The sequence below is a fragment of the Gymnoscopelus microlampas genome, assembly GCF_963454915.1.
Source record: "Gymnoscopelus microlampas genome assembly, chromosome: 6".
NCBI lineage: Eukaryota > Metazoa > Chordata > Actinopteri > Myctophiformes > Myctophidae > Gymnoscopelus > Gymnoscopelus microlampas.
In genome coordinates this window covers 5,722,025-5,742,936 of record NC_139943.1, presented here as the reverse complement: position 1 = coordinate 5,742,936, position 20,912 = coordinate 5,722,025, and the positions used below count along the sequence as shown (strand labels likewise).

The 20,912-nt window shown below is 39.7% G+C and overlaps 1 protein-coding gene across 5 annotated transcripts in view; it reads right to left on the bottom strand.

Moving 5' to 3' along the window:
- Window positions 1–6,109: 6,109 nt before the first annotated feature.
- LOC311046743 (inner centromere protein-like) overlaps window positions 6,110–20,912 on the bottom strand; it is a 30,850-nt gene continuing 16,047 nt past the window's right edge. For 3 of the 5 annotated variants that reach the window (XM_084059262.1, XM_084059263.1, XM_084059266.1), the window contains 13 exons: window positions 20,720–20,783; window positions 19,145–19,282; window positions 17,629–17,646; window positions 15,849–15,958; window positions 14,777–14,897; window positions 14,538–14,660; window positions 12,676–12,806; window positions 11,185–11,287; window positions 10,236–10,340; window positions 9,049–9,096; window positions 7,860–7,928; window positions 7,400–7,490; window positions 6,110–6,588 (listed from right to left, as the gene is read on the bottom strand). In XM_084059262.1, coding sequence (XP_083915388.1) covers window positions 6,413–6,588; window positions 7,400–7,490; window positions 7,860–7,928; window positions 9,049–9,096; window positions 10,236–10,340; window positions 11,185–11,287; window positions 12,676–12,806; window positions 14,538–14,660; window positions 14,777–14,897; window positions 15,849–15,958; window positions 17,629–17,646; window positions 19,145–19,282; window positions 20,720–20,783 — 1,297 coding nt within the window. In that variant the 3' untranslated portion in view covers window positions 6,110–6,412. The remainder of the gene's footprint in view (window positions 6,589–7,399; window positions 7,491–7,859; window positions 7,929–9,048; window positions 9,097–10,235; window positions 10,341–11,184; window positions 11,288–12,675; window positions 12,807–14,537; window positions 14,661–14,776; window positions 14,898–15,848; window positions 15,959–17,628; window positions 17,647–19,144; window positions 19,283–20,719; window positions 20,784–20,912) is intronic. The other 2 variants (XM_084059264.1, XM_084059265.1) reach the window with 2 other exon arrangements.

The following is a 20,912-nucleotide window of genomic DNA, read 5'->3' as shown; positions in this document are numbered from 1 at the left end:
AACGTCAGACATGTCAATGTTTAGATTCATTTCGAAGCTAATAAAATGTTGAATAATAATGTTATAATGTGAGCATGGGTGAAGGTACAGTTTGATAGATAAATGTTAAAACTAAGGCAGATCGTAACCCATTGTGTGACTTTTAGGCCCACCCCAAGAAATCCATTGTTCTTAGCAACCTGTATTGTGAATGGTCAGAAAGAGGGCCCGTGGCTTGCATATAATGTGATGTATTTGTGAGAAACGGGGCTCTGTAATCTGGACCCACGCAGAGCCATGTTCAGCAAGAATGTACCAGGTTCTGTGAACAAGACGCGCCATATATTGAATTGACTTGGATGTATGGATTGCTGAGAACTTTGACAATAAAGTGAATTGTTTGAGAATGTAAACTCGGACTCTGAGCGTTGGCTTATTCTCCGCCGCCGGATATGGATTCTTATTTCTACCGGTCCGCTATGGGCAGATACCACAAGTGTTTTGTTGATTCGACTGTTTACAGTAAATCACTGTTTACTGTAAACAGCTGTAGACAGCTGTCTACAAGGTAGACAACTTTCTCTTTGACTTGTGTCTACAGAGTAATTTCCTGGAAATCACTTGATCTGCTCTAAAGCGCCCCCCATTGTATTTATAATACCAAAATATGTTCATTCATTATGCACTCAATATTCGGCATGGGGGGTTCTTTTACACAAATGACTGCATCAATGGAGTGTGGCAGGGAGGTGATCAGCCTGCAGCACTGCTGAGGTCGCTTTGACAGCCCTTATTTTTCTTCTTGTAAATAAGGGATGCGCGAACGGTGTGACTTTTTTGTTTTGTTTTTGAGTGACCCCAGAGGTGTAAATGCTGTGTTTTCCCTGTGTAATGTAATGTAGTTTATTGTCTGTTTGTTTTATGTTTTTTTTTGTGGGGACTGCAGATGTTAATCTTTGCTAAATCCAGTGCATTTGCATTACATTGATATGTATTGTTCATTAATATACGACGTCCCATTTAAATAAACAAATAAAGTAAACTCTGAGGCACTGAGTCACATGAGCATGCACTCATACCGTGTGTGTGTGTGTGTGTGTGTGTGTGTGTGTGTGTGTGTGTGTGTGTGTGTGTGTGTGTGTGTGTGTGTGTGTGTGTGTGAATCTAGTTAGGGTGAACATGTACGTTTATGCCATGGAGGGGCATGGGGAGTTAATACAATAGAAAATGAATACAATAAACCACCAGTGGTTTTCAACCAGTGGTCCGGGGACCACCAGTGGTCCTTGAGGGAGTACCAGGGGGTCCCCAACAAAATTAGTTAACATAGCGTCAGAATAATTTTTAACCCCTTAGCTTTGGCTATTCAAAAATAGCAGATATACAAGCTCATAGCGCGGCACCGAGTGCCGCGCTATGAGCTCCGCCTCGGTGCATAATCACCCTGTCGGGCTTCAAATTTCAATAATGACCACCTCCCCATGTATTATCCCTTGCATAAAACGCATGAACCACTTTAGCCCTATTTTATACCGAGGCTATTTGAAAATAGCCGATCTACAAGCTCAAAGCGCGTCGCACCGCGATACGTTGTGAGCTTGTAGATCTGCTATTTTCAAACATTGTTGTACTTTTACTTTTGGTACTTTAAGTACATTTTGATACCAATACTTTTGTACTTTTACTCAAGTAAATATAGAATTCCGGACATTTACTTATAACAGAGTACTTCTACAGTGCAGTATTGATACTTTTACTAAAAGCAAAACATTGAGTACTTTTTCTCCTGCTCCTACATGTGGATTATATCAAACATACAGTAAAACATGATGAAAACGATCAGATCTCTGAGTTCATCTGAACTGAAAGTAAAGTAAGACATTTTTCAACACTGTCCTCTCATACATGCATTGACTGAACATAATTCTCGTCTAATTACCTTCACTTCATGTCTCAAGTTCATCACCTGATCTTCAATGGTACTGAGTCTGGTCTGTAGGCTATGGATCTGGTCTTCACTGGTACTGAGTCTGGTATGGAGGACTTCAACCCGTTTCAGGCTGGCAGCCATTTCTGGAAAACACAGATAAAGATTTTAAACACATTTCAGCCTGTACCTTTACGCATTCTTCAAGCTCCATTTTTGGCACAATAAGCATGTTGCCACTTGACCATTCTAGCCTGCATGTTCTTTTGCCATACCTTCCATCTCATGTTTGGTGTTGGCAAACTCCAACCGAAGATCAAACACAAAGTCGCTCTGCTCCTCGGCTTCTTCCTCCATGTTCTTCAGCATCGTCGCTGTTCTACCACGGTGTCTCTCAGCTCCTGGACTTCTCCACGGTTTCTTTCAGTTGCTTCACTTCGGCCCAGATGTCAGATGCCCAGAAGTAGGTACCTGGTTCTACATTGTTGTCTCTCTCATTGAGCGCTCCTCTCTCCCCCTGAGCTCCAGCCTCAGAGAGACACAACAGTAGAACAAGCAAAGCCCCAGCAGTCTTCATTCTGGAACAGAGTGACTGAATACTGTACGGTCCAGCACGTCTTTTATACTCTCCCTCCTCATAGACTAGCATTGGACACGGCATGGTGCCCAGTGGAAAGTTAATCTACAAGCTGGACACTAAATAAAGTCCAAGGTACGGCATTCAGTGAAATCAGTGAAAATAGCAGATCTACAAGGTTAATTCACAACTAAACCACAAGTTGTGAGTGTTGTAGATCTGTTATTTTGGGTGAAGATACTTGGTGTAGAAGGAGAAAGGGGAGGGGGACATAGACAGTTTCCACCTGACAGTGATTTAAAAGCTGAAATTATTTCAAAATGTTGAAATTAATGAATGTTTCATATGTTGAAATGTAAAATATATGTGTGTGTGTGTGTGTGTGTGTGTGTGTGTGTGTGTGTGTGCGCGCACGCGCTCACAATAAGCTTGTAGATCGGCTATTTTCAAATGGCCAAACTGTATAGGGTTGAAGTGGTTAATGTATGTTTTGTAATAATAAGGTTAAAATGTAATTTAGATAGCATGCTACGTAGACAGAAGCCAGGTTCATTTGTTGACCTCATCCTATAGTTTGAATAGTTTCAATGTACAGATTATTTACGTTTTGATATAATACTGTTTAGACTGCATGATGGGTTCTTGGTTTATAGCCTACCTATGATCCTAGATTAAAGAGAGAGAGACTGAGTGTTTGAATCAAGCCCAACAAGGTGAGCGTGTTCCCCCCTGACTTAGCTACCTAACCAAAACTAAACTAACACAACTTGCCCTGGTCTTCAGTGGCCCTCCCGAGTCCCCCTTACCGACTGGGCATCTCGGTGGTACCACCCTATCCCAGCTTTTGTGGGACAGAATCTAAAAATCACACCCAGTGTGAAGAGAGTGGTGCCTTTCATGAGTTCATTTCATTAAGCTATTATTAGCCTAAGACTGCTTTAAAATAACTTTATATTGTCAGAAACATCATTTAAATACTCCTTGTCCTTGGAGTGGCTAGCACCACTCAAAAAAAAAAAAAAAAAAAAGCACAGCGAGTCCCACAGGGGGAAACGTGAAAAATGCATCTGATATCATTGTGCACAGACGTCAGTCTCTCCGATAAAGTAGCTGATGGTCATCGTATCACAGGTATCAACTATGCTTATGTGTATATGTTAATGATACACACACAATTCTCTTGATTCTTGATTCATTCAACAAAAAGTACAAACAATTACAACACGTTGTTTAGAGAGTCAGAAATAGTCACATAGCATGTGACTGGGATCGCATCGCAAATGTCTTTCTAGAATTTTCCTTCTAGTTCAACAACACACAGTTGAAATGTGTTTGTCCATGGTTCTTATCTTGCGTGACATTGATAACACATAAATGTGGTATGTGAACGCTTAGTAGAGAGCGTCATGACATGACACTTACGTATGTCCTTGTCCTGAAATGTGAAGCATTCCATTCGATTCACGAGAATCATATTCTTGGATTTCCACCATTTAGATGTTTTCTTCTGTCTTCTTTGAGTGGCCTTCCGGGCCTCGTGGCAAAACGCTGGCAATGATGGTTTGGCAGCTGATGTCCTCCTCAGGCAATGTCGATGTTTGGCCAAGTGATTTCCCCGTGGCAGGATCAATGAAGTCCTATCTATCTATCTATCTAGCCCTATCTAACTATCTGAGTCCCTGTACCGTTTCACTGGACCGTCATCTGTATTTGGAAACAAAGCTGACAGCAGTGGTTGACCCCCCCCGCCCCATACATATTTTGAGTTTGTCGTAAGGTCCCCTCTTTGGTTGACTATAATATTAAATGTTATTCTCAAACAATATTTAAATAATCTTTGACAATATGAAGTTCATATAAACAATGTAGCCTCACCATGATGACGTGTGGACATAGCTTTTACTCACCCTGACCTTCCTGTGCGACTCGAAACCTGTACAGGGTGGTTATTTTCTAAATAAATGGCTTTGTTATTATAACTAAGATAAGGGCATCATTTCCACAGCCTTTCATGGATTCATACAATGTACAGACAGACAATTGTTATTTGAAGTTAGTTTGTTAGTTGGTTATTATTGACATACAATCCAAAAACATTCACACTGTGGAGAAAAAAATGTATTACTGATAAATATGTTGATAGTCAGGCATTACATTCAAACCTAATAATTAGGTTTAAATTGAAAGCCATCCTGACTATCAACACACTGTAAAAAAAGACATGACATTATTGTTAAAGTCATGACCAACCACTCAAATAAATAGACAGCTAGACACTGATGTGTTTCAGTCACAGGAATTCATCACCTTAAGTTCTTCAGTACCTCCCTTTCATTGAGTATTTATATACTTTCAACTAGACTTCTTGGAGGATTTTTTTCCTCCCGGAATGCATGCATGACATTAGCCTGGTAAACCCTCCCTCCGGAAATCTCATTTCCATTTGATTTCACTCCTGAAATCAAATGGAAATGAGATTTCCGGAGGGAGGGTTTACCAGGCTAGCATGACATAATATGGAAAAAATGTCTACTCAGTTACACTACATCTCAATATTCTAAAGATTATATGAAACTTATTATTATATGACAATTACTACCACCATTGCAACAGAGCTTATTCTTTACATTAAGAATTTCTGCACAGAGAGCAGTTACAGTAATACAACTAAGTAACCGTTTAACCCATTAAGACCGGGGACGCATCTGCGTCTCATTTTAAGATTTCTTTGGGCTATTCAAAAATAGCAGATATACAAGCTCATAGCGCGGCACCGAGTGCCGCGCTACGAGCTTGTAGATCTGCTATTTGTGAAAAATCTTGAAAACATATTTTCCAGATTTTTTTCAAAAAACTGTTGAGATTTAGATTTTTTTAAAGAATCGCCTCAGGTCTTAACCGTTTAAAACAAAATTTATAAAGTAGCTTCCAACAACACGCCTAGGAAAATATATCACTTCATCACTTTACAAAACATTTTAGAATAGTGACCATTGCAGATCTACAAGCACACAATGCCTTGTGCGCTTGTAGATCAGCCATTTTCACAACGTTTTATGTGACTCTTGCGTGATGAAGTAGGGCTTTAATTTACACATTTAACTTGTGTTAAACGATTAGTATAATTTAGTACAAACAGTATAATTTAGTAGTACAGTAGGTTTCATGTTCAACCAGCACAACGCTTGACTGAAAATTCAAACAACATTTTTATTTCAACAGGACATACAGTATGAACAATAATTAACCCCCCCCCCCCCCCCCCCCCCCCATCAATTACAATGCAAAGGAGAAGAAAACCCAAAAAGATAACATTTACAAAAGACACCTTTTAAAACTAGTTTCCCATAATAGGGTTTGGATCCGGAACCGGAGGAATCTTTAGATCCAGATCCGACATCGAGGAAACGGAATCGGTTCCATCACAGAGTTTTTAGTCAGAGCTGGTTATGTGGACTTAATGTCTGAAATACAATCACTATACCAGTGGTTCTCTAACTTTTTGGACCATCCCATAACTCTGGGAGTGAACAAATGGAACCAAATGGACCCGTGCAGGCGGGTCAATCCCGGAGGGGACGGGGGTTGGCTTCAGATTGGACCCCCCAAATGTTAAAATATATATATTTATTTTATTAAATCAGTAAAATCAGGCAAAAATAAGAATTAAATAACATAAACCTAACCTAAGCCTAACTCCGAAATTAAGTAACCAAAAAACGAAAAGAAAATAGCAAAATCCACCCAAAAAAACACATGCACAATTTCGGCCGACCCCCTCCAGCCTCAAGCCAGATTGACGCACTTGGACCCGTGAGGGTCCATTTGGTTCCATTTGTACACTCTCAAGAGTTACAGACCTGTTAGGGTCCATTAGAAACGCCCTAGGAACCGGAATAATTAGAATCCTAAAAAAAGGATCCCAAACCCTATTTCCCCATTGGAGGAGGAGAGTGCCACACAGCGGAGCTGGTCCTCTTGTTGAACCTGGGCTTCTTGGTGTAAAAGATCTCCTCCAGGTTGGGAGGTACGATGGTTCCAAACAGAGCATGGAGGTCAGGAGGGTTGAAGTACTCTCTGAGGAGAGTCTGCTGCAGCTTGGAACCTTTTGGAGAGAAAGAAAAAACACAAACACATTTTACATTAAACCACGCCGACACAAATTGCAGACTGTAGCTGCCGGTGTGAACACAGGATTAAAAGCAAAGATACATGCTACCGTTCATTTTCAGTGGAAGCCACATGAAGATACGTACATCAGACGTGTGTAGCTGCTGCAAAAGCTACAAATAAGTTGAGCTGGTTTCAACTTCAGATACAAAGTGGAGCTTTGTACCTTTACATCTTTTGTATCTGCCAGTGTGAATGCAGCATTGGGGCTTAAAGGGATAGTTCACCCAAAAAAAAGATCCAGCATTGGGGCTTAGAGGGATAGTTCACCCAAAAAAAAGATCCAGCATTGGGGCTTAGAGGGATAGTTCACCCAAAAAAAAGATCCAGCATTGGGGCTTAGAGGGATAGTTCACCCAAAAAAAGATCCATCAGTCACCACATGGAGACTTGAATTTAAAACTGATATTTGTTTAGTTTTTGTCTCATTCCTAAGCCAATAATTTGATGATCGGCAGCGGTTCCGGTAGGAGACACAGAGTCTCCCTCGTTTCTCCTACCGGAACCGCTGCCTAGCGGTCCGCTGGTCATCAAATTACTGGCTTAGGAATGCGCCCCAAAAAATATATATATCCATGAATTCAAGTTTCCATGGGGTGACTAATACATTTTTGGGCGAACTATCCCTTTAAACAGATAATCAAACCAATACATTTTATGCATCTAAAACTTCCATATCATTCATGCTCTTCTATGAAAGCCCCGATCACATTACAAGATATTTGGGGTGAGGAACTTGGACTCACCTTCTGCCCAGGATGGGATGGGTTTGCGTGGTGCAGACTCATCGTCTGTCGAGTCGTCGCTGTTCTGGTCCATCCCATAGTCGTCAGGCTTCTGTAGAAACACAACATGACAATGTTAGTTCGTTTCATTTATTGTCCACATGCGGAAATTTGTCTTCGGTCTCAACAACAGTAAAAAAAAAAAAACAGTTACAACAACAGCAACAACACACAATTATTTTCTCATGGCAAAAAAAAAGGAAAAAAAAGTGCAGGACAACAGTGGCAAATACAAAGGAAAAAACAATATGATCACCATCACCTTGCACATCAACACCCTTGGAACACTATCGCTACGTCTTGTTTACAATATTCACATGGAGCTTCCTACGCCTGTGTAGCTGTTGCTAGTTAAAATGACACTAATTACATGTTGACATGTTCTGTTGTATATGCCAAAGAACACGTGCGTGCGTTTTACCTCAACATCCATGGTAATGTTGAGTCCAGCAGGTTTGTTCTTCCCTGTGGGAGTCTTCACGATGGAACTCTGAACAAACACAATAATAGCGTGGATTTATGTAGCCTTTCATAAACCCAAGGACGCTTTACATCAAAAACAACCAAACAAACAACTATTTGCCATTTAGACAAAAAGACATGTTTGTGTCAATTATTAGTATTGTCCATGAAAGACGGAATGGAGGACTAATTCCAATAGATGAAAGTTAAATCATAACAGTTAATGAACAACAGGCTCGGTTGTTGCTCAGACAGTCCAGGCTCGATTCCAACCCCCATATAGTCCAGGGGCCAAGACATATTTTGGTACCACCTAAGGTGACCGTAAAGTTTTTGTATTTTTGTCTTCCTACATGTCTCTAGTTTATATTTTGGTATGATAACCCTTCCAATCTTGTAGCTTAATGGCAGTTATCACTACCTACCGGCTAATGTATCCGGTAGGAGACACAAAGTAGAATCTTTGTGTCTCCTACCCCCGGCATCAAATTATTGCGACAAAAAACAAAATATATCCATGTATTCAAGGCTTCATGGGGTGTGCAATTGATAACTTCTCAGATTTTTGGTGTTTGCAAAAAGACTGCTTTCCATAAGCTTGTAAAAGTTGACCCTCCTTCGGTCTGGGGTGGTCATAGCTGAATGGGTAGAGAGTCCCCCTGAAAAACTTAAAGGAGGAGTTCACCCAAAAAAATATTTATTTTCTATCAATTGCACACCCCATGAAGCCTTGAATACATGGATATATTTGTTTTTTGTCGCAATAATTTGATGCCCGGGGTAGGAGACACAAAGATTCTACTTTGTGTCTCCTACCGGATACATTAGCCGGTAGGTAGTGATAACTGCCATTAAGCTACAAGATTGGAAGGGTTATCATACCAAAATATAAACTAGAGACATGTAGGAAGACAAAAATACAAAAACTTTACGGTCACCTTAGATGGTACCAATTTGTGTTGAATATCAGTGCTGGCCCCTGTACTAATAGCTGTGTCCATTTCCTGTCTTAACTCTCCATCAAATAAAGGCTCGAAAATTCCCCAAAAATAAATGTTATAAAGTGGAGGTTCAGAGGGTGTTTACCTCCACAGCAACTGTAAAAAAAAATAACTTTAATTAAATGAAATACATAGTTTTTTTTTTACCTCCACATCCACTGTCACGTTGAGGCCAGCAGACTGTCCTAAAGGCTGCTGGAAGACACACATATGAACCTCAATATTAGTACATGGCACGTGTATTAACCCATTCCCTGCCATTGACGGAGATCTCAGTTAATTCAAAATCATCAGATTAATGACATGCGAGTTAAAACCAGCTAGAAAGTGGACGGGACGATAATCGTTATTACCGTTTATCGTGATAAAAAACCGCTCACAATAATCGATTATCATTTTAATCCATTGTGAAATTGTCCTCTGTCATACACTGGGATCAATTCACCTTTACCGAGCTGCACATCCGGTACCACTTAAAACCCTCTAGAATTGGTAAAACGCACCTGTAAAGAACATACGCGATAGGTTTTTTTTTTCACTCTATATCTCTTTGCCAAAAATAGCCGATCTACAAGCTCACAAGCTGTTGAGCTTGTAGATTGCCTATTTTGCCTATATAGATTGGCAAATGTTCCACCACAGACGTATGGATGCTGGGGTTCAAGTTGTTAACAAAAGTGCCATCTTAAGAGTTTTAAGCATATTTTCATTATCGCTATTATTTTGGGCACAATAATCGTGACTGACATTTTCATATGGTCCCATCCCTAGATGGAGTACATGGTTGATATGGTCCCTTCCCTAGATGTTATACATCAGTGGTTTTCAACCTTTTTCGCATCAAGGACCCCCAAATTGACAAATATAAGCCCAGGGACCCCCATTTGACAAGATATGCCAGGGACTCAACCATTTAGATTTCTTGGGGGTCCCAATCTACACTGAATCACCATCAGTGTTCATTTAACTCTGAGAGTGTACAAATGGAACCAAATGGACCCGTTAGGGTCCATTTGGTTCCATTTGTACACTCTCAGAGTTACAGACATATAAGGGTCGATTTGGTTGCTAGCTATTCATTTGGCTGGGGACCCCCTGGAACCCCCTCAAGGACCACTGGTTGAAAACCCCGGTATACATGGTTGATATGGTCCCTTCCCTAGATGTTATACATGGTTGATATGGTCCCTTCCCTATGTTATACATGGTTGATATGGTCCCTTCCCTATGTTATACATGGTTGATATGGTCCCTTCCCTAGATGGAGTACATGGTTGATATGGTCCCTTCCCTAGATGTTATACACGGTTGATCAGAGTCTCTGAAAAACTAACCTGCATCTTAGCTGCTGCTTCAGCCAATCTCTGTTTAGCAGCCCTCTCTTCTTGAGCCAATCGTTGAGCCGCCCGCTCTTCTTCAGCCAATCGCTGCTGCTCTTCCTACAGCAGTAGATGAGTGTTAACAATCAGGGGTGGAAAAAGTACAATATTGTTTTACTTAAGCAAAAGCATCAATACTGCAATATAGAAATACTCCGTAAATGTAAATGTCCGGAATTCAAAATGTACTCGAGTAAAGGTATAAAAGTATTGGCATCAAAATGTACTTAAAGTACCAAAAGTAAAAGTACTCATTGTACAGAATGTCTCAGTTAAAGTTTTCAAATGTATAAACATTTGAAAATAGCAGATCTACAAGATCACAATGCGACACATTGTGAGCTTGTAGAGCGGCTATTTTCAAATGGCCGAAATGTATATATGACTGCAGTGGTTAACTCATTGAGTGCCATTAACGTGTTTCACGTGTTTTACCGCTATGGTGCAACGTGCCATTAAAGTGTTTCACATGTTTTTTTTTTAACCCAAGATATCATTATCTGCAGATTTGCAGCTCCATCCACTCCTTGTTTAACTTATAACTTAAAAAGGCTGTATCTCGCTTCCTAAGCACTTTTTTTTTACTTTGAAAAAATAAAATAATAAAAATCATAATGGCCAGAAATAGATAATAATTTGGGCACTCAATGAGCCAAAATAGGGACGGCAAGTTGAAAGTAGTTCCAAGTCTAAGATCTATAAGCTCACACCCTGACACGGCACGTGAGCTTTCAGATCAGCCATTTTCACAGAATGACATTCTGCCCAGAATAGGGAAGCTAGTAGGGTACAATGTGGTCAACGGTTTGTTTCTGGTGTTTAGTTCACTTTTAAGTTGAGCTCCAGAACCAACACAGATCTGGTTTGGTTTAAAGTGTCAGAACTCACGACCCGTTTTGTTTACCTTCTTTCTCTGGTCTTCCATCTCCTTTCTCTTCTCAGCCTCTTTCCTCTCCTTCTCTCTGGCAGCTTTCTCTACTTCCCTCTGAAGAGCCTCCGCTCTTTCCCTGAAGACAGAGAATACAACTTTAACAAACTAGTAGTAACATTACAACACATCATAACAAACTAGTAGTAACATTACTACACATCATAACAAACTAGTAGTAACGTTACTACACATCATAACAAACTAGTAGTAACGTTACTACACATCATAACAAACTAGTAGTAACATTACTACACATCATAACAAACTAGTAGTAACGTTACTACACATCATAACAAACTAGTAGTAACATTACTACACATCATAACAAACTAGTAGAAACATTACTACACATCATAACAAACTAGTAGCAACATTACTACACATCATAACTAACTAGTAACACTACCACACATCATCATAGTAGTTAAGAAATGTAACACTACTAAACATTATTATAGCAGTTAATTAACTGTCACATTGTCTTCAGTACTACTGAACCACAAATATAGTTGATAAAGGGCAAGACCACTTGGTAGAGGTGTGGGTTGTGTAGTTACCTTGCCATGATGTAACTCCAAAGGTGGACAAGAAACCAAAAATAATTGCTCCATTGATTAGAAATTGATAATTCAAAATATGCTCCTCATTGACTTAGATTGTACGGTAAAACAGCTCTCAAAGTCACTCTTTTAGCACATAAACGAACGCAAACAAAGTTGATTCAGACAATATAAAACATCACCAAACCCAGTACCGTTTGTTTTTTTAATAAAAATGCTAACCTCCCGTTGATTTTGCTATTTTTATTAGAAAGAAAACCCGAACTGGATCCGGATCTTCAAATAGTAAAATCAACAGGAAGTTGACATTTTTATAAAAAAATAAAAAAACAGTACAGGGTTTGGTGATGTTCTATCTATATTGTCTGAATCAGCTTTGGTGGTGTTTGTTTACGTGCTAAAAGAATGACTTTGACTGCACAATGTCAAAGGAGCATATTTTGAATGATCAATAATCAATGGAGCAATTATGTTTGATTTCTTGTCCACCTTTGGAGTTACATCATAGCAAGGTAACTACACAACCCAAACCTCTACCAAAGTGTTCTTGCCCTATAAGTACAGCCCAAACAGGCAGAAACCTGTTCGGGCTGTTGGTGTCAGGCAGAAACATTTTTATTCAATATTCTACACTTGTGTTTTCTTTGTAAATTAACGCCCTACTTAATCTGGACTATAACACACTACATTACCCAGCATTCATAGTTCGACCTCTGATCATACTACAGCGTCACACAAACGTATCAAGAGCAGCAGATCCACAATTTAGCCATAATGTCTGACTGTACATGTTTTAATAATAGAGTATTCAATCAATTAAATATATACTTAGCCAAGAGCATAAAGTGTGTTCAGGGTGCAGTTGGTACCGTTCAGTTAAAGTGTGCTAAGGTGCAGTTTGTACCGTTCAGCTCTCTCCTGCTCCTTCTTCACCTCCTGAGCTCTGCGCGCCTCCGCCAGCTTGTGAGCTCTGTGCGCCTCCTCCTCTGCCCTCCTCTTGGCCTGCAGGGCCTGCTGACGCTTCTCCTCCTCCTCCTGAGGAGAGAACGTACAAAACCTTGAGCTAAAATGGTACGTTTATATACAAAACCTTGAGCTAAAATGGTACATTTATATACAAAACCTTGAGCTAAAATGGTACATTTATATACAAAACCTTGAGCTAAAATGGTACGTTTATATACAAAACCTTGAGCTAAAATGGTACGTTTATATACAAAACCTTGAGCTAAAATGGTACGTTTATATACAAAACCTTGAGCTAAAATGGTACATTTATATACAAAACCTTAAATGGTACATTTATATACAAAACCTTGAGCTAAAATGGTACATTTATATACAAAACCTTGAGCTAAAATGGTACGTTTATATACAAAACATTGAGCTAAAATGGTACATTTATATACAAAACCTTGAGCTAAAATGGTACGTTTATATACAAAACCTTGAGCTAAAATGGTACGTTTATATACAAAACATTGAGCTAAACGGTACATTTAAATACATATCATCATGTATTAACTCATTCAAGTAAAAAAGAAAAAAAAAACGTATTATTATTTTTTTTTTGGAAAAACATGTTCAGAACCCAAGATATGATGATTTGAAGATTTGCTGCTCCATTCACTCTTTGTTTAACTTCTTACTGAAAAAGGCTGTGTCTCGGCTCCTAAGCACTTTTTTTTTAACATTGAAATTTTGGCTGTGGCACTCAGAGCCAAAATTCCATAAATAAGCTGGGCACTGAATGAGTTAAAATAAGACCTCACGACTGATACATTTTGTATGGCCAAGTCCCATTTGTGAAACCCCCACTGATGGAGTTACATCATGGCAAAGTAGTCTTTCCCTTTAACCTTTTATTTATGAAATATAAGACCATAAACGTTTCATGGAGGATGCTTCTGAACATATTGCGAGTTTGACCACTTCAAATAATCCAATCTTAAAATAGCCGAATGCTACAGCATTGAGAGCTTGTAGATCGGCTATTTTCGCTGTGCAACACGCTTCCATAGAAGACATGCTGGCTTCCATGGCCAGAGAGAGAGACTGCAGTAAACTAGCAATTTATGTTGTTGATGGGAGTATTTCTATGTGACTGAAGACTTGATTTATTTAGAATGAAAGATGCCAGCATACAGAAAGTAAGTGGGTCGGGGAGACTTATTGTCTGTAACGGTGAGCAATAAGAAATGATCTTCAAATATTACAAATTAAAGTGTGTACTGTTAACTCCTTAAAACCGGGAAAGCATCTGTGTAACCACTTAAACCATTATTTTATATTATACTAATTCTATACTAACATTCGTCAGATATGTATATCAGCTATTTTTTTTTAATCTTGAAAATTTGTGCAAATCTTTGAATATATATATTTTTAAAGCAACATTTTTTAAATCAAACCTATGCTTCTGGGGGGCCGCGGCCAAATACATATCATTTTGGGTGGTCCTCGACATGAAAAAGTTTGAGAACCACTGATTATAGCAACATACGTTCATGATTTTTCAAAAAAATAGCAGATCTACAAGCTCATATGATCTATGAGCTCGTAGATCTGCTATTTTTTGAATAGCCAAAGAAATCTAAAGTGACAGAGATGCGTTCCCGGGTTAACAGAAATGCCAGGTGATTCATTCATTTTACTGACCAAATCACTTCAAAGGACCTACAAAGTTATTAAACTACGTAACACAAATATTAAACATTAAAGAGCGTACTGTTATCATAAATGTCATGTGATCTGCAGTGAACTTACAGCCTGTTGAATCCTCTTCAGCCTCGTCTCCTCCTCTAGTTTCCTCCTGCTGTCGATCTCCTCCTGATGTTTTACCGCCAGCTGTTTCTTCAGCTTCTCCTCCGCCAAGCGCTCAACACGAAGCTGGAAACAACAAACCATTTATGAGTCAATGGAGTGAGTAGTAGAGGTGGATTTACACTCGTAAAAAAAACAAGGAAAGGAAAACAGTCGCCAGGAAGGAAATAAAGCTTTGTCACCTTGTCGTTCTTCTCCTCCATCTGAGCTCGTTTCTGTTCCATCATTTTCTTCTTCTCTTCCTCCTTCTGCTCTTCTTTGGCTCTGGCTTCCACCGCTTTCTTCAGCCTCTCCTCCCTCTTCCTACAAAACATAAAGGTCAGAACGTGATGAGGAAAACTAACAAATCTGTGTTTGGAACATGCATGTCACATGTGTGTTTGGTACATACATGTCACATGTGTGTTTGGTACATACATGTCATATGTGTGTTTGGTACATACATGTCAAATGTGTGTTTGGTACATACATGTCATATGTGTGTTTGGTACATACATGTCATATGTGTGTTTGGTACATACATGTCATATGTGTGTTTGGTACATACATGTCATATGTGTGTTTGGTACATACATGTCATATGTGTGTTTGGTACATACATGTCATATGTGTGTTTGGTACATACATGTCACATGTGTGTTTGGTACATACATGTCATATGTGTGTTTGGTACATACATGTCAAATGTGTGTTTGGTACATACATGTCATATGTGTGTTTGGTACATACATGTCACACAACCAAACGTATTTTTGAATAGCCAAAGAAATCTAAATTGACACAGATGCGTTCACGGATTGAATGGGTTGAAAAAGAAAAGGAAATAAACAGGCTTTCCATTTGTAAGGAACGTGTATTCTCCCCCCTCCCTCCCGGGAGGGGGGAGATCTGTCCGCTTTACCCCACCATCCCGTCCCCGGCCTCAGTGAGGCGCAACCCACATACTGAGCTGTGTTATAACAGACATAATGTTCCAAAGCCACCTGAACACTGAGTTATAAAGTGAACCCATTTAGACTGTAGGCAGATTCAAAAAAAAAAAAGTCTAAATCCTAACCCAAGTTTCCTGAAAAACGTAATTTATTTATTAATAAAAAAATCAAAATAAGTCATGTTGCTATATAATTTACATATAGCAACAACTAAAATGGCACACAGAGGCGTTCCCGGATTTAAATGTCTAACAACGTATAAGGTGTAACAGGTCTAAATGAGTGAAACCAGATTAAAACCATTTATTGACACATGTTGTACCTTTTCAGTTCCTCCTGTTTCTTCTTCTTCTCTTCCTCCATTTTCTTTATCCTCTCCTCTTCCTGCTCCTGCTTCTTCTTGAGCGCTTCCAGTTTCTGCCGTTCTTTTGCCTAAAAAGAGAGAGACAAACGAATGCACTGCAGTTCAATCCATCCTGAAGCCATTTAGCTCGGTCCTTCACCAACGGTTCACAGTGCAACCAAACTGTTACAATGCGTTTCAGAGATAAATTGCTGAATTGTCGGGGGGGGTCTGGACAGGTGGGTCCAGATGGGTGAAGTTTTTGGAGATTGTGTTTTAACCCATTAAGACCTGGAACTGTGTCATTTTTAGATTTGAGCTTGTAAAGCATTATTTTACACTTTGGGCTATTCAAAAATAGCAGATATACAAGCTCATAGTGCAGGACCGAGTGCCGCGCTATGAGCTTGTAGATCTGCTATTTTTTGAAAAATCCTGAAAATGTGTGCAAATCTTTGAATATATATATATATTTTTAAAGCGAACATTTTTAACTCAAATCTTTGCTTCTTCACCACTGATATAGAAACATACGTTTTTCAGAAAACTGTTGGGATTTAGGAGACATGTAGAATCGGCTTCAGGTCTCAATGGTTTAAGTGGTTGCATTGTGCGTAATTGGTGTGGACTGGGTTTTAGTAACACTCCCAGCTTCCCAGGTGGACATAAAAAAGGACAATATCCCAACATGAAAAACAATGAACTTTGTGATTGTTATCGTTCCAATGTTCTTGGAGAGTTAAACATGAAGCTAGAGGTTATTGTTTGTATGTTAAACATGAAGTTAGTGGTCCATCTGTAGATGTTCTGGAGAGTTCAACTTTTCATTACATTTTTTACCCCAAACTTATTATAAAATAAGTGAAAAAAGCAACTGAAAAATCGCGGCCAGAACCAATTGCTATAAATGAGTCTAACATGGAGTTTACATAGGAAGGGGGAGTGTCTGATAAAAAATGAATATCAAATATCTAAATACAGAATCAAGCAACTTAAACTGTCCAGGATGCACACATACAAAAGCCAGAGTCGACGTTGAAATGACCCCAACAAGTGAAATATCCCTTTAAATAGTGTAAAACAAGGTTGTTAGTTATATAGCGCAGTGGTTCTCAAACTTTTTCATGTCAAGGACCCCCAAATTGACACTTATTAGCCCGCGGACCCCCATTTCAAAAGATATGCCAGGGACCCCCATAAGAGAAGTTTTTTTGTGGCTCTAGCAGTGGTTCTCAACCATTTAAATTTCAAGGACCCCCAGTTTGACATACATTAGGGCTACGGACCCCCATTTAATGGCATTTCTATCACTTGGACCGCAATTTATATTGTAAAATCAATGTTAATCTAACTCTGAGAGTGTACAAATGGACCCGTTAGGGTCCATTTGGTTCCATTTGTACACTCTCAGAGTTACAGACCCATAAGGGTCCATTTGGTGCCTAATCTATCACTTAGCTGGGGACCCCCTGGAACTCCCTCAAGGACCCCTGGGGGTCCCTAGACCCCACTTTGAGAACCAATGATATAGCGTGCACAACTGTGTCCTAAGAGGAGTTTGACACCCTGGACTGTCAGTCGTTGTAACACCACAGATTCACATTGATGAAAAGAGTTAGACAGCCCTGGGTAAAGATGTGTTGTAACACCACACACACACACACACACACACACACACACACACCTAGGAAGTAGTGAACCAATGAGAACAGTTGTCTAATGAGTTGTTATGGAAACAATGTTGTGACATCACACTTACCACAACACCCCCCGTCCGCTGGAGAGGAGACAACGCACACTACATTACCCAGCATTCATAGTTCTACCTCTGGTCTACAACACTACATTACCCAACATTCATAGTTCTACCTCTGGACTACAACACTACATTACCCAGCATTCAGTTCTACAACACTACATTACGAAACATTCATACTTCTACCTCTGGACTACAACACTACATTACCCAACATTCATACTTCTACCTCTGGACTACAACACTACATTACCCAACATTCATACTTCTACCTCTGGACTACAACACTACATTACCCAACATTCACAATTCTACTACACAACACTATCCAACATTCATAGTTAGTTCTACCTCTGGACTACAACACTACATTACCCAACATTCATAGTTCTACCTATAAGTAAGTAGGTCATAAAGATCAGATTTAATAACAGTGTGGACCGTCTGTCTTAAACAGTGATGTTGCTAGGTTTTCAATGCAATGGGTCCTGGGATGCAAGGGTGGTCTTTTAGATGGGTCCCAGGGACATTTTATGGGTCCCACAACAATGCACAGCGTTTAACTCGTGTTTCATCTTATATGGTTATATTCATGTAGAACATGTATCTGAAAGAAAAGTACACAATTCCAAATCCGACAACTAGTACTTGTAGTACTTGTAGTACTTGATTATTTTTTTTACATTAACCACTTGAATCCTAGTATCCCTTTTCTGAGGAGAACTTTAGCCAAAAATAGCAGATCTACAAGCTCACACTTGTGAGCTTGTAGATCGGCTATTTTTGGAGTTATAGGTGTGTAAAGGGAAAAAAGAGCAGCAAAAGTTTATCTGAAACACAATTTTATACAATATAGAGGGGGTCCCTGCTTCATCTCTCTCTCAACTAGGGGGTCCTTGGCCTGAAAACACTGAAGACCCCTGCTCTACAGGGAATTATTTGATATCTGGCTGCACGGAAAGACACAAGAATCACAGCTGCCATTAATTAGTGCTGTTCAGTGTTGATTGCCTAGTGGTCAAATTGGGGTCAACGAGCCATCGTTAACTTGCTTTGAAGTTGGGCTGTAAGTTGCGCAGCACTTTCACTCTCTCCCTCTAGCAGCAGCTCGCAATGCCCAGAGACAGAGAGAGAATACTTCTCCATACGGCGGTGTTTTACCGAGATTTTTCTTGTTTCCTGCACTATGCCTTGTAATCCGCGGACGGCTTTGAAATCCACGGATGGCCTTCAAATCCGCGGTAATTTCCGCTAAATTGTAGTGCGTCCCATGGACGCAACGAGGGTGCCGTGAATGCGTCCTTTTTCAATATGGTGCGTCAGAGACGCAGGACGCAGGCCTATGAGCATCTCTGCTTAAAGATCAGATTTAATAACAGTGGACAGTCGGTCCTAAAGATCAGATTTAAGAAACCCAGGCCTCTCGTACAGTCCCGTATAAAAAGAAAATCGACTGCTTTCCCACTAGTGTCTGAGTCGAGGCCACTGACAGCAACGGCGTGTAGGTGTGTTGACGTACCACTGTGTCCACCTTCAGAGGCGTGGTGTGTTTAATGAAGGACTTCATGACAGCTGTGCGACCCAGAGAGTTTGGAGTCATCATCAACATCTGGTTCCTGTGGACGGTCTGGAGGAACGTCTTCATGTTGGGCCTCACCTGGAAAAAAAGAAAAGAAAACATGAACAAACTTCATTTTGTATTATCTATCACCCCTCATGTTGGATCACGTAATTTGGCTTTATTCTCTAGTCTACTGCGTCTGTAATTATATTCATTTGGGGGTGGGGCTTGGGCTCATGAACTGCAGACTTGTTGAGGCTCCACAGATTTGGTCGTGTGCAAAGGCTTTACCTTAAAGCCACACTCTGCAACAGTGTTGATTTTGTCGACTAAAAGTATGATGAAAAAATTTCACTGACGAAAACGAAATAAATACGAAATAAATGATAACTAAAACTAAGACTAAATATATTGACAATTTTGTCAACAAATAAAAACTAGACTAAAATGTTAGTGAGGGACTTGTGGAGAAGAGATCCAGTAGAACTAAAAGACAAGACATTTTATGTTTGGTTGCGCTCGGGTGTTTCGCTCTGAAAATAGCAGATCTACAAGCTCACAGCGCGTCACGCTGCGACGCGTTGCGAGCTTGTAGATCTGCTATTTTAAGCATGCAACCAAGTGTAAAATCAGCCATTGCGACGCCATCAAGGCACCGCCAAAAATACATTTTAGTCGACTAAATCAACTGCAGATTTAGTCGACTATAATCTTTCATGTTCCAGCCCCAGATTTGAACCCGGGTCTACTGCACAAGCGCTGACATTTTATATTTACCACTTAGCTTTGTTAAACCCATTAAGACCTGAGTCCGATTCTACAAATGCCTTCTAAAAGCACTAGTTCTCAAACCTTTCCGTAATTCCAAATTATTCAACACTCATCTTTCAAAAAAATATTCAAAAATAGAAGATGTACAAGCTTGCAGCCTTGCATATCTGCTAGTTTTCCAATAGCCAACGCTAAAAAGTAAAGTGACACAGATGCTTCCCGGTTTTAATGGGTTAACCTATTAAGACCGGGAACGCATCTGTCATTTTAGATTTCTTTTGCTGTTAAAAAAATAGCAGATATAAAAGCGAGTGCCGCTTGGCTATGATGAGCTTGTAGATCTGCTATTTTTTTTTTATTGTGAAAATGTGTGCAAATCTTTGAATGTATATATTTTTTTAACGCGATTTTTTTAACTAAAATCTTTGCTTCTGGGGGAGGTCCCTGGAACAGCATATTTTGAGATGGGGGTCCGCGGCCAAATACAAAGATTTGAGCTAAAATGTTTGCTTTAAAAAAAATATATTTTGCACAAAAATAGCAGATCTACAAGCTCATAGCGCGGTACTCTGTGCAGCGCCGCCGCCATGAGCTTGTGTATATCTGCTATTTTTGAATAGCCAAAGAAATCTAAAATGACAGATGCGTTCCCGTTCTTAACGGGTTAATGCTGTCCAACAAGCCCACATCTGCCGTACAGACACAAATCCACCGATGCGTCAAGAACAGTTATTTCATGATAATAAAACACTTTTATCTTACCACGGTCTTCTTCTGGCTGCTCTCTGCGTGTTCTTCTGCCTTTCTTTTGGAACTCCTGGAAGCTCTGAAGAAGATCAAGTTTAAATACACATACAATCCATGATTCATCTGCTCATATTGGTCATAAATCACATGTTATTTCACTTGTAGATGACAATACGTTTCAGACAATTAAAATAATAAAGTTTGACTC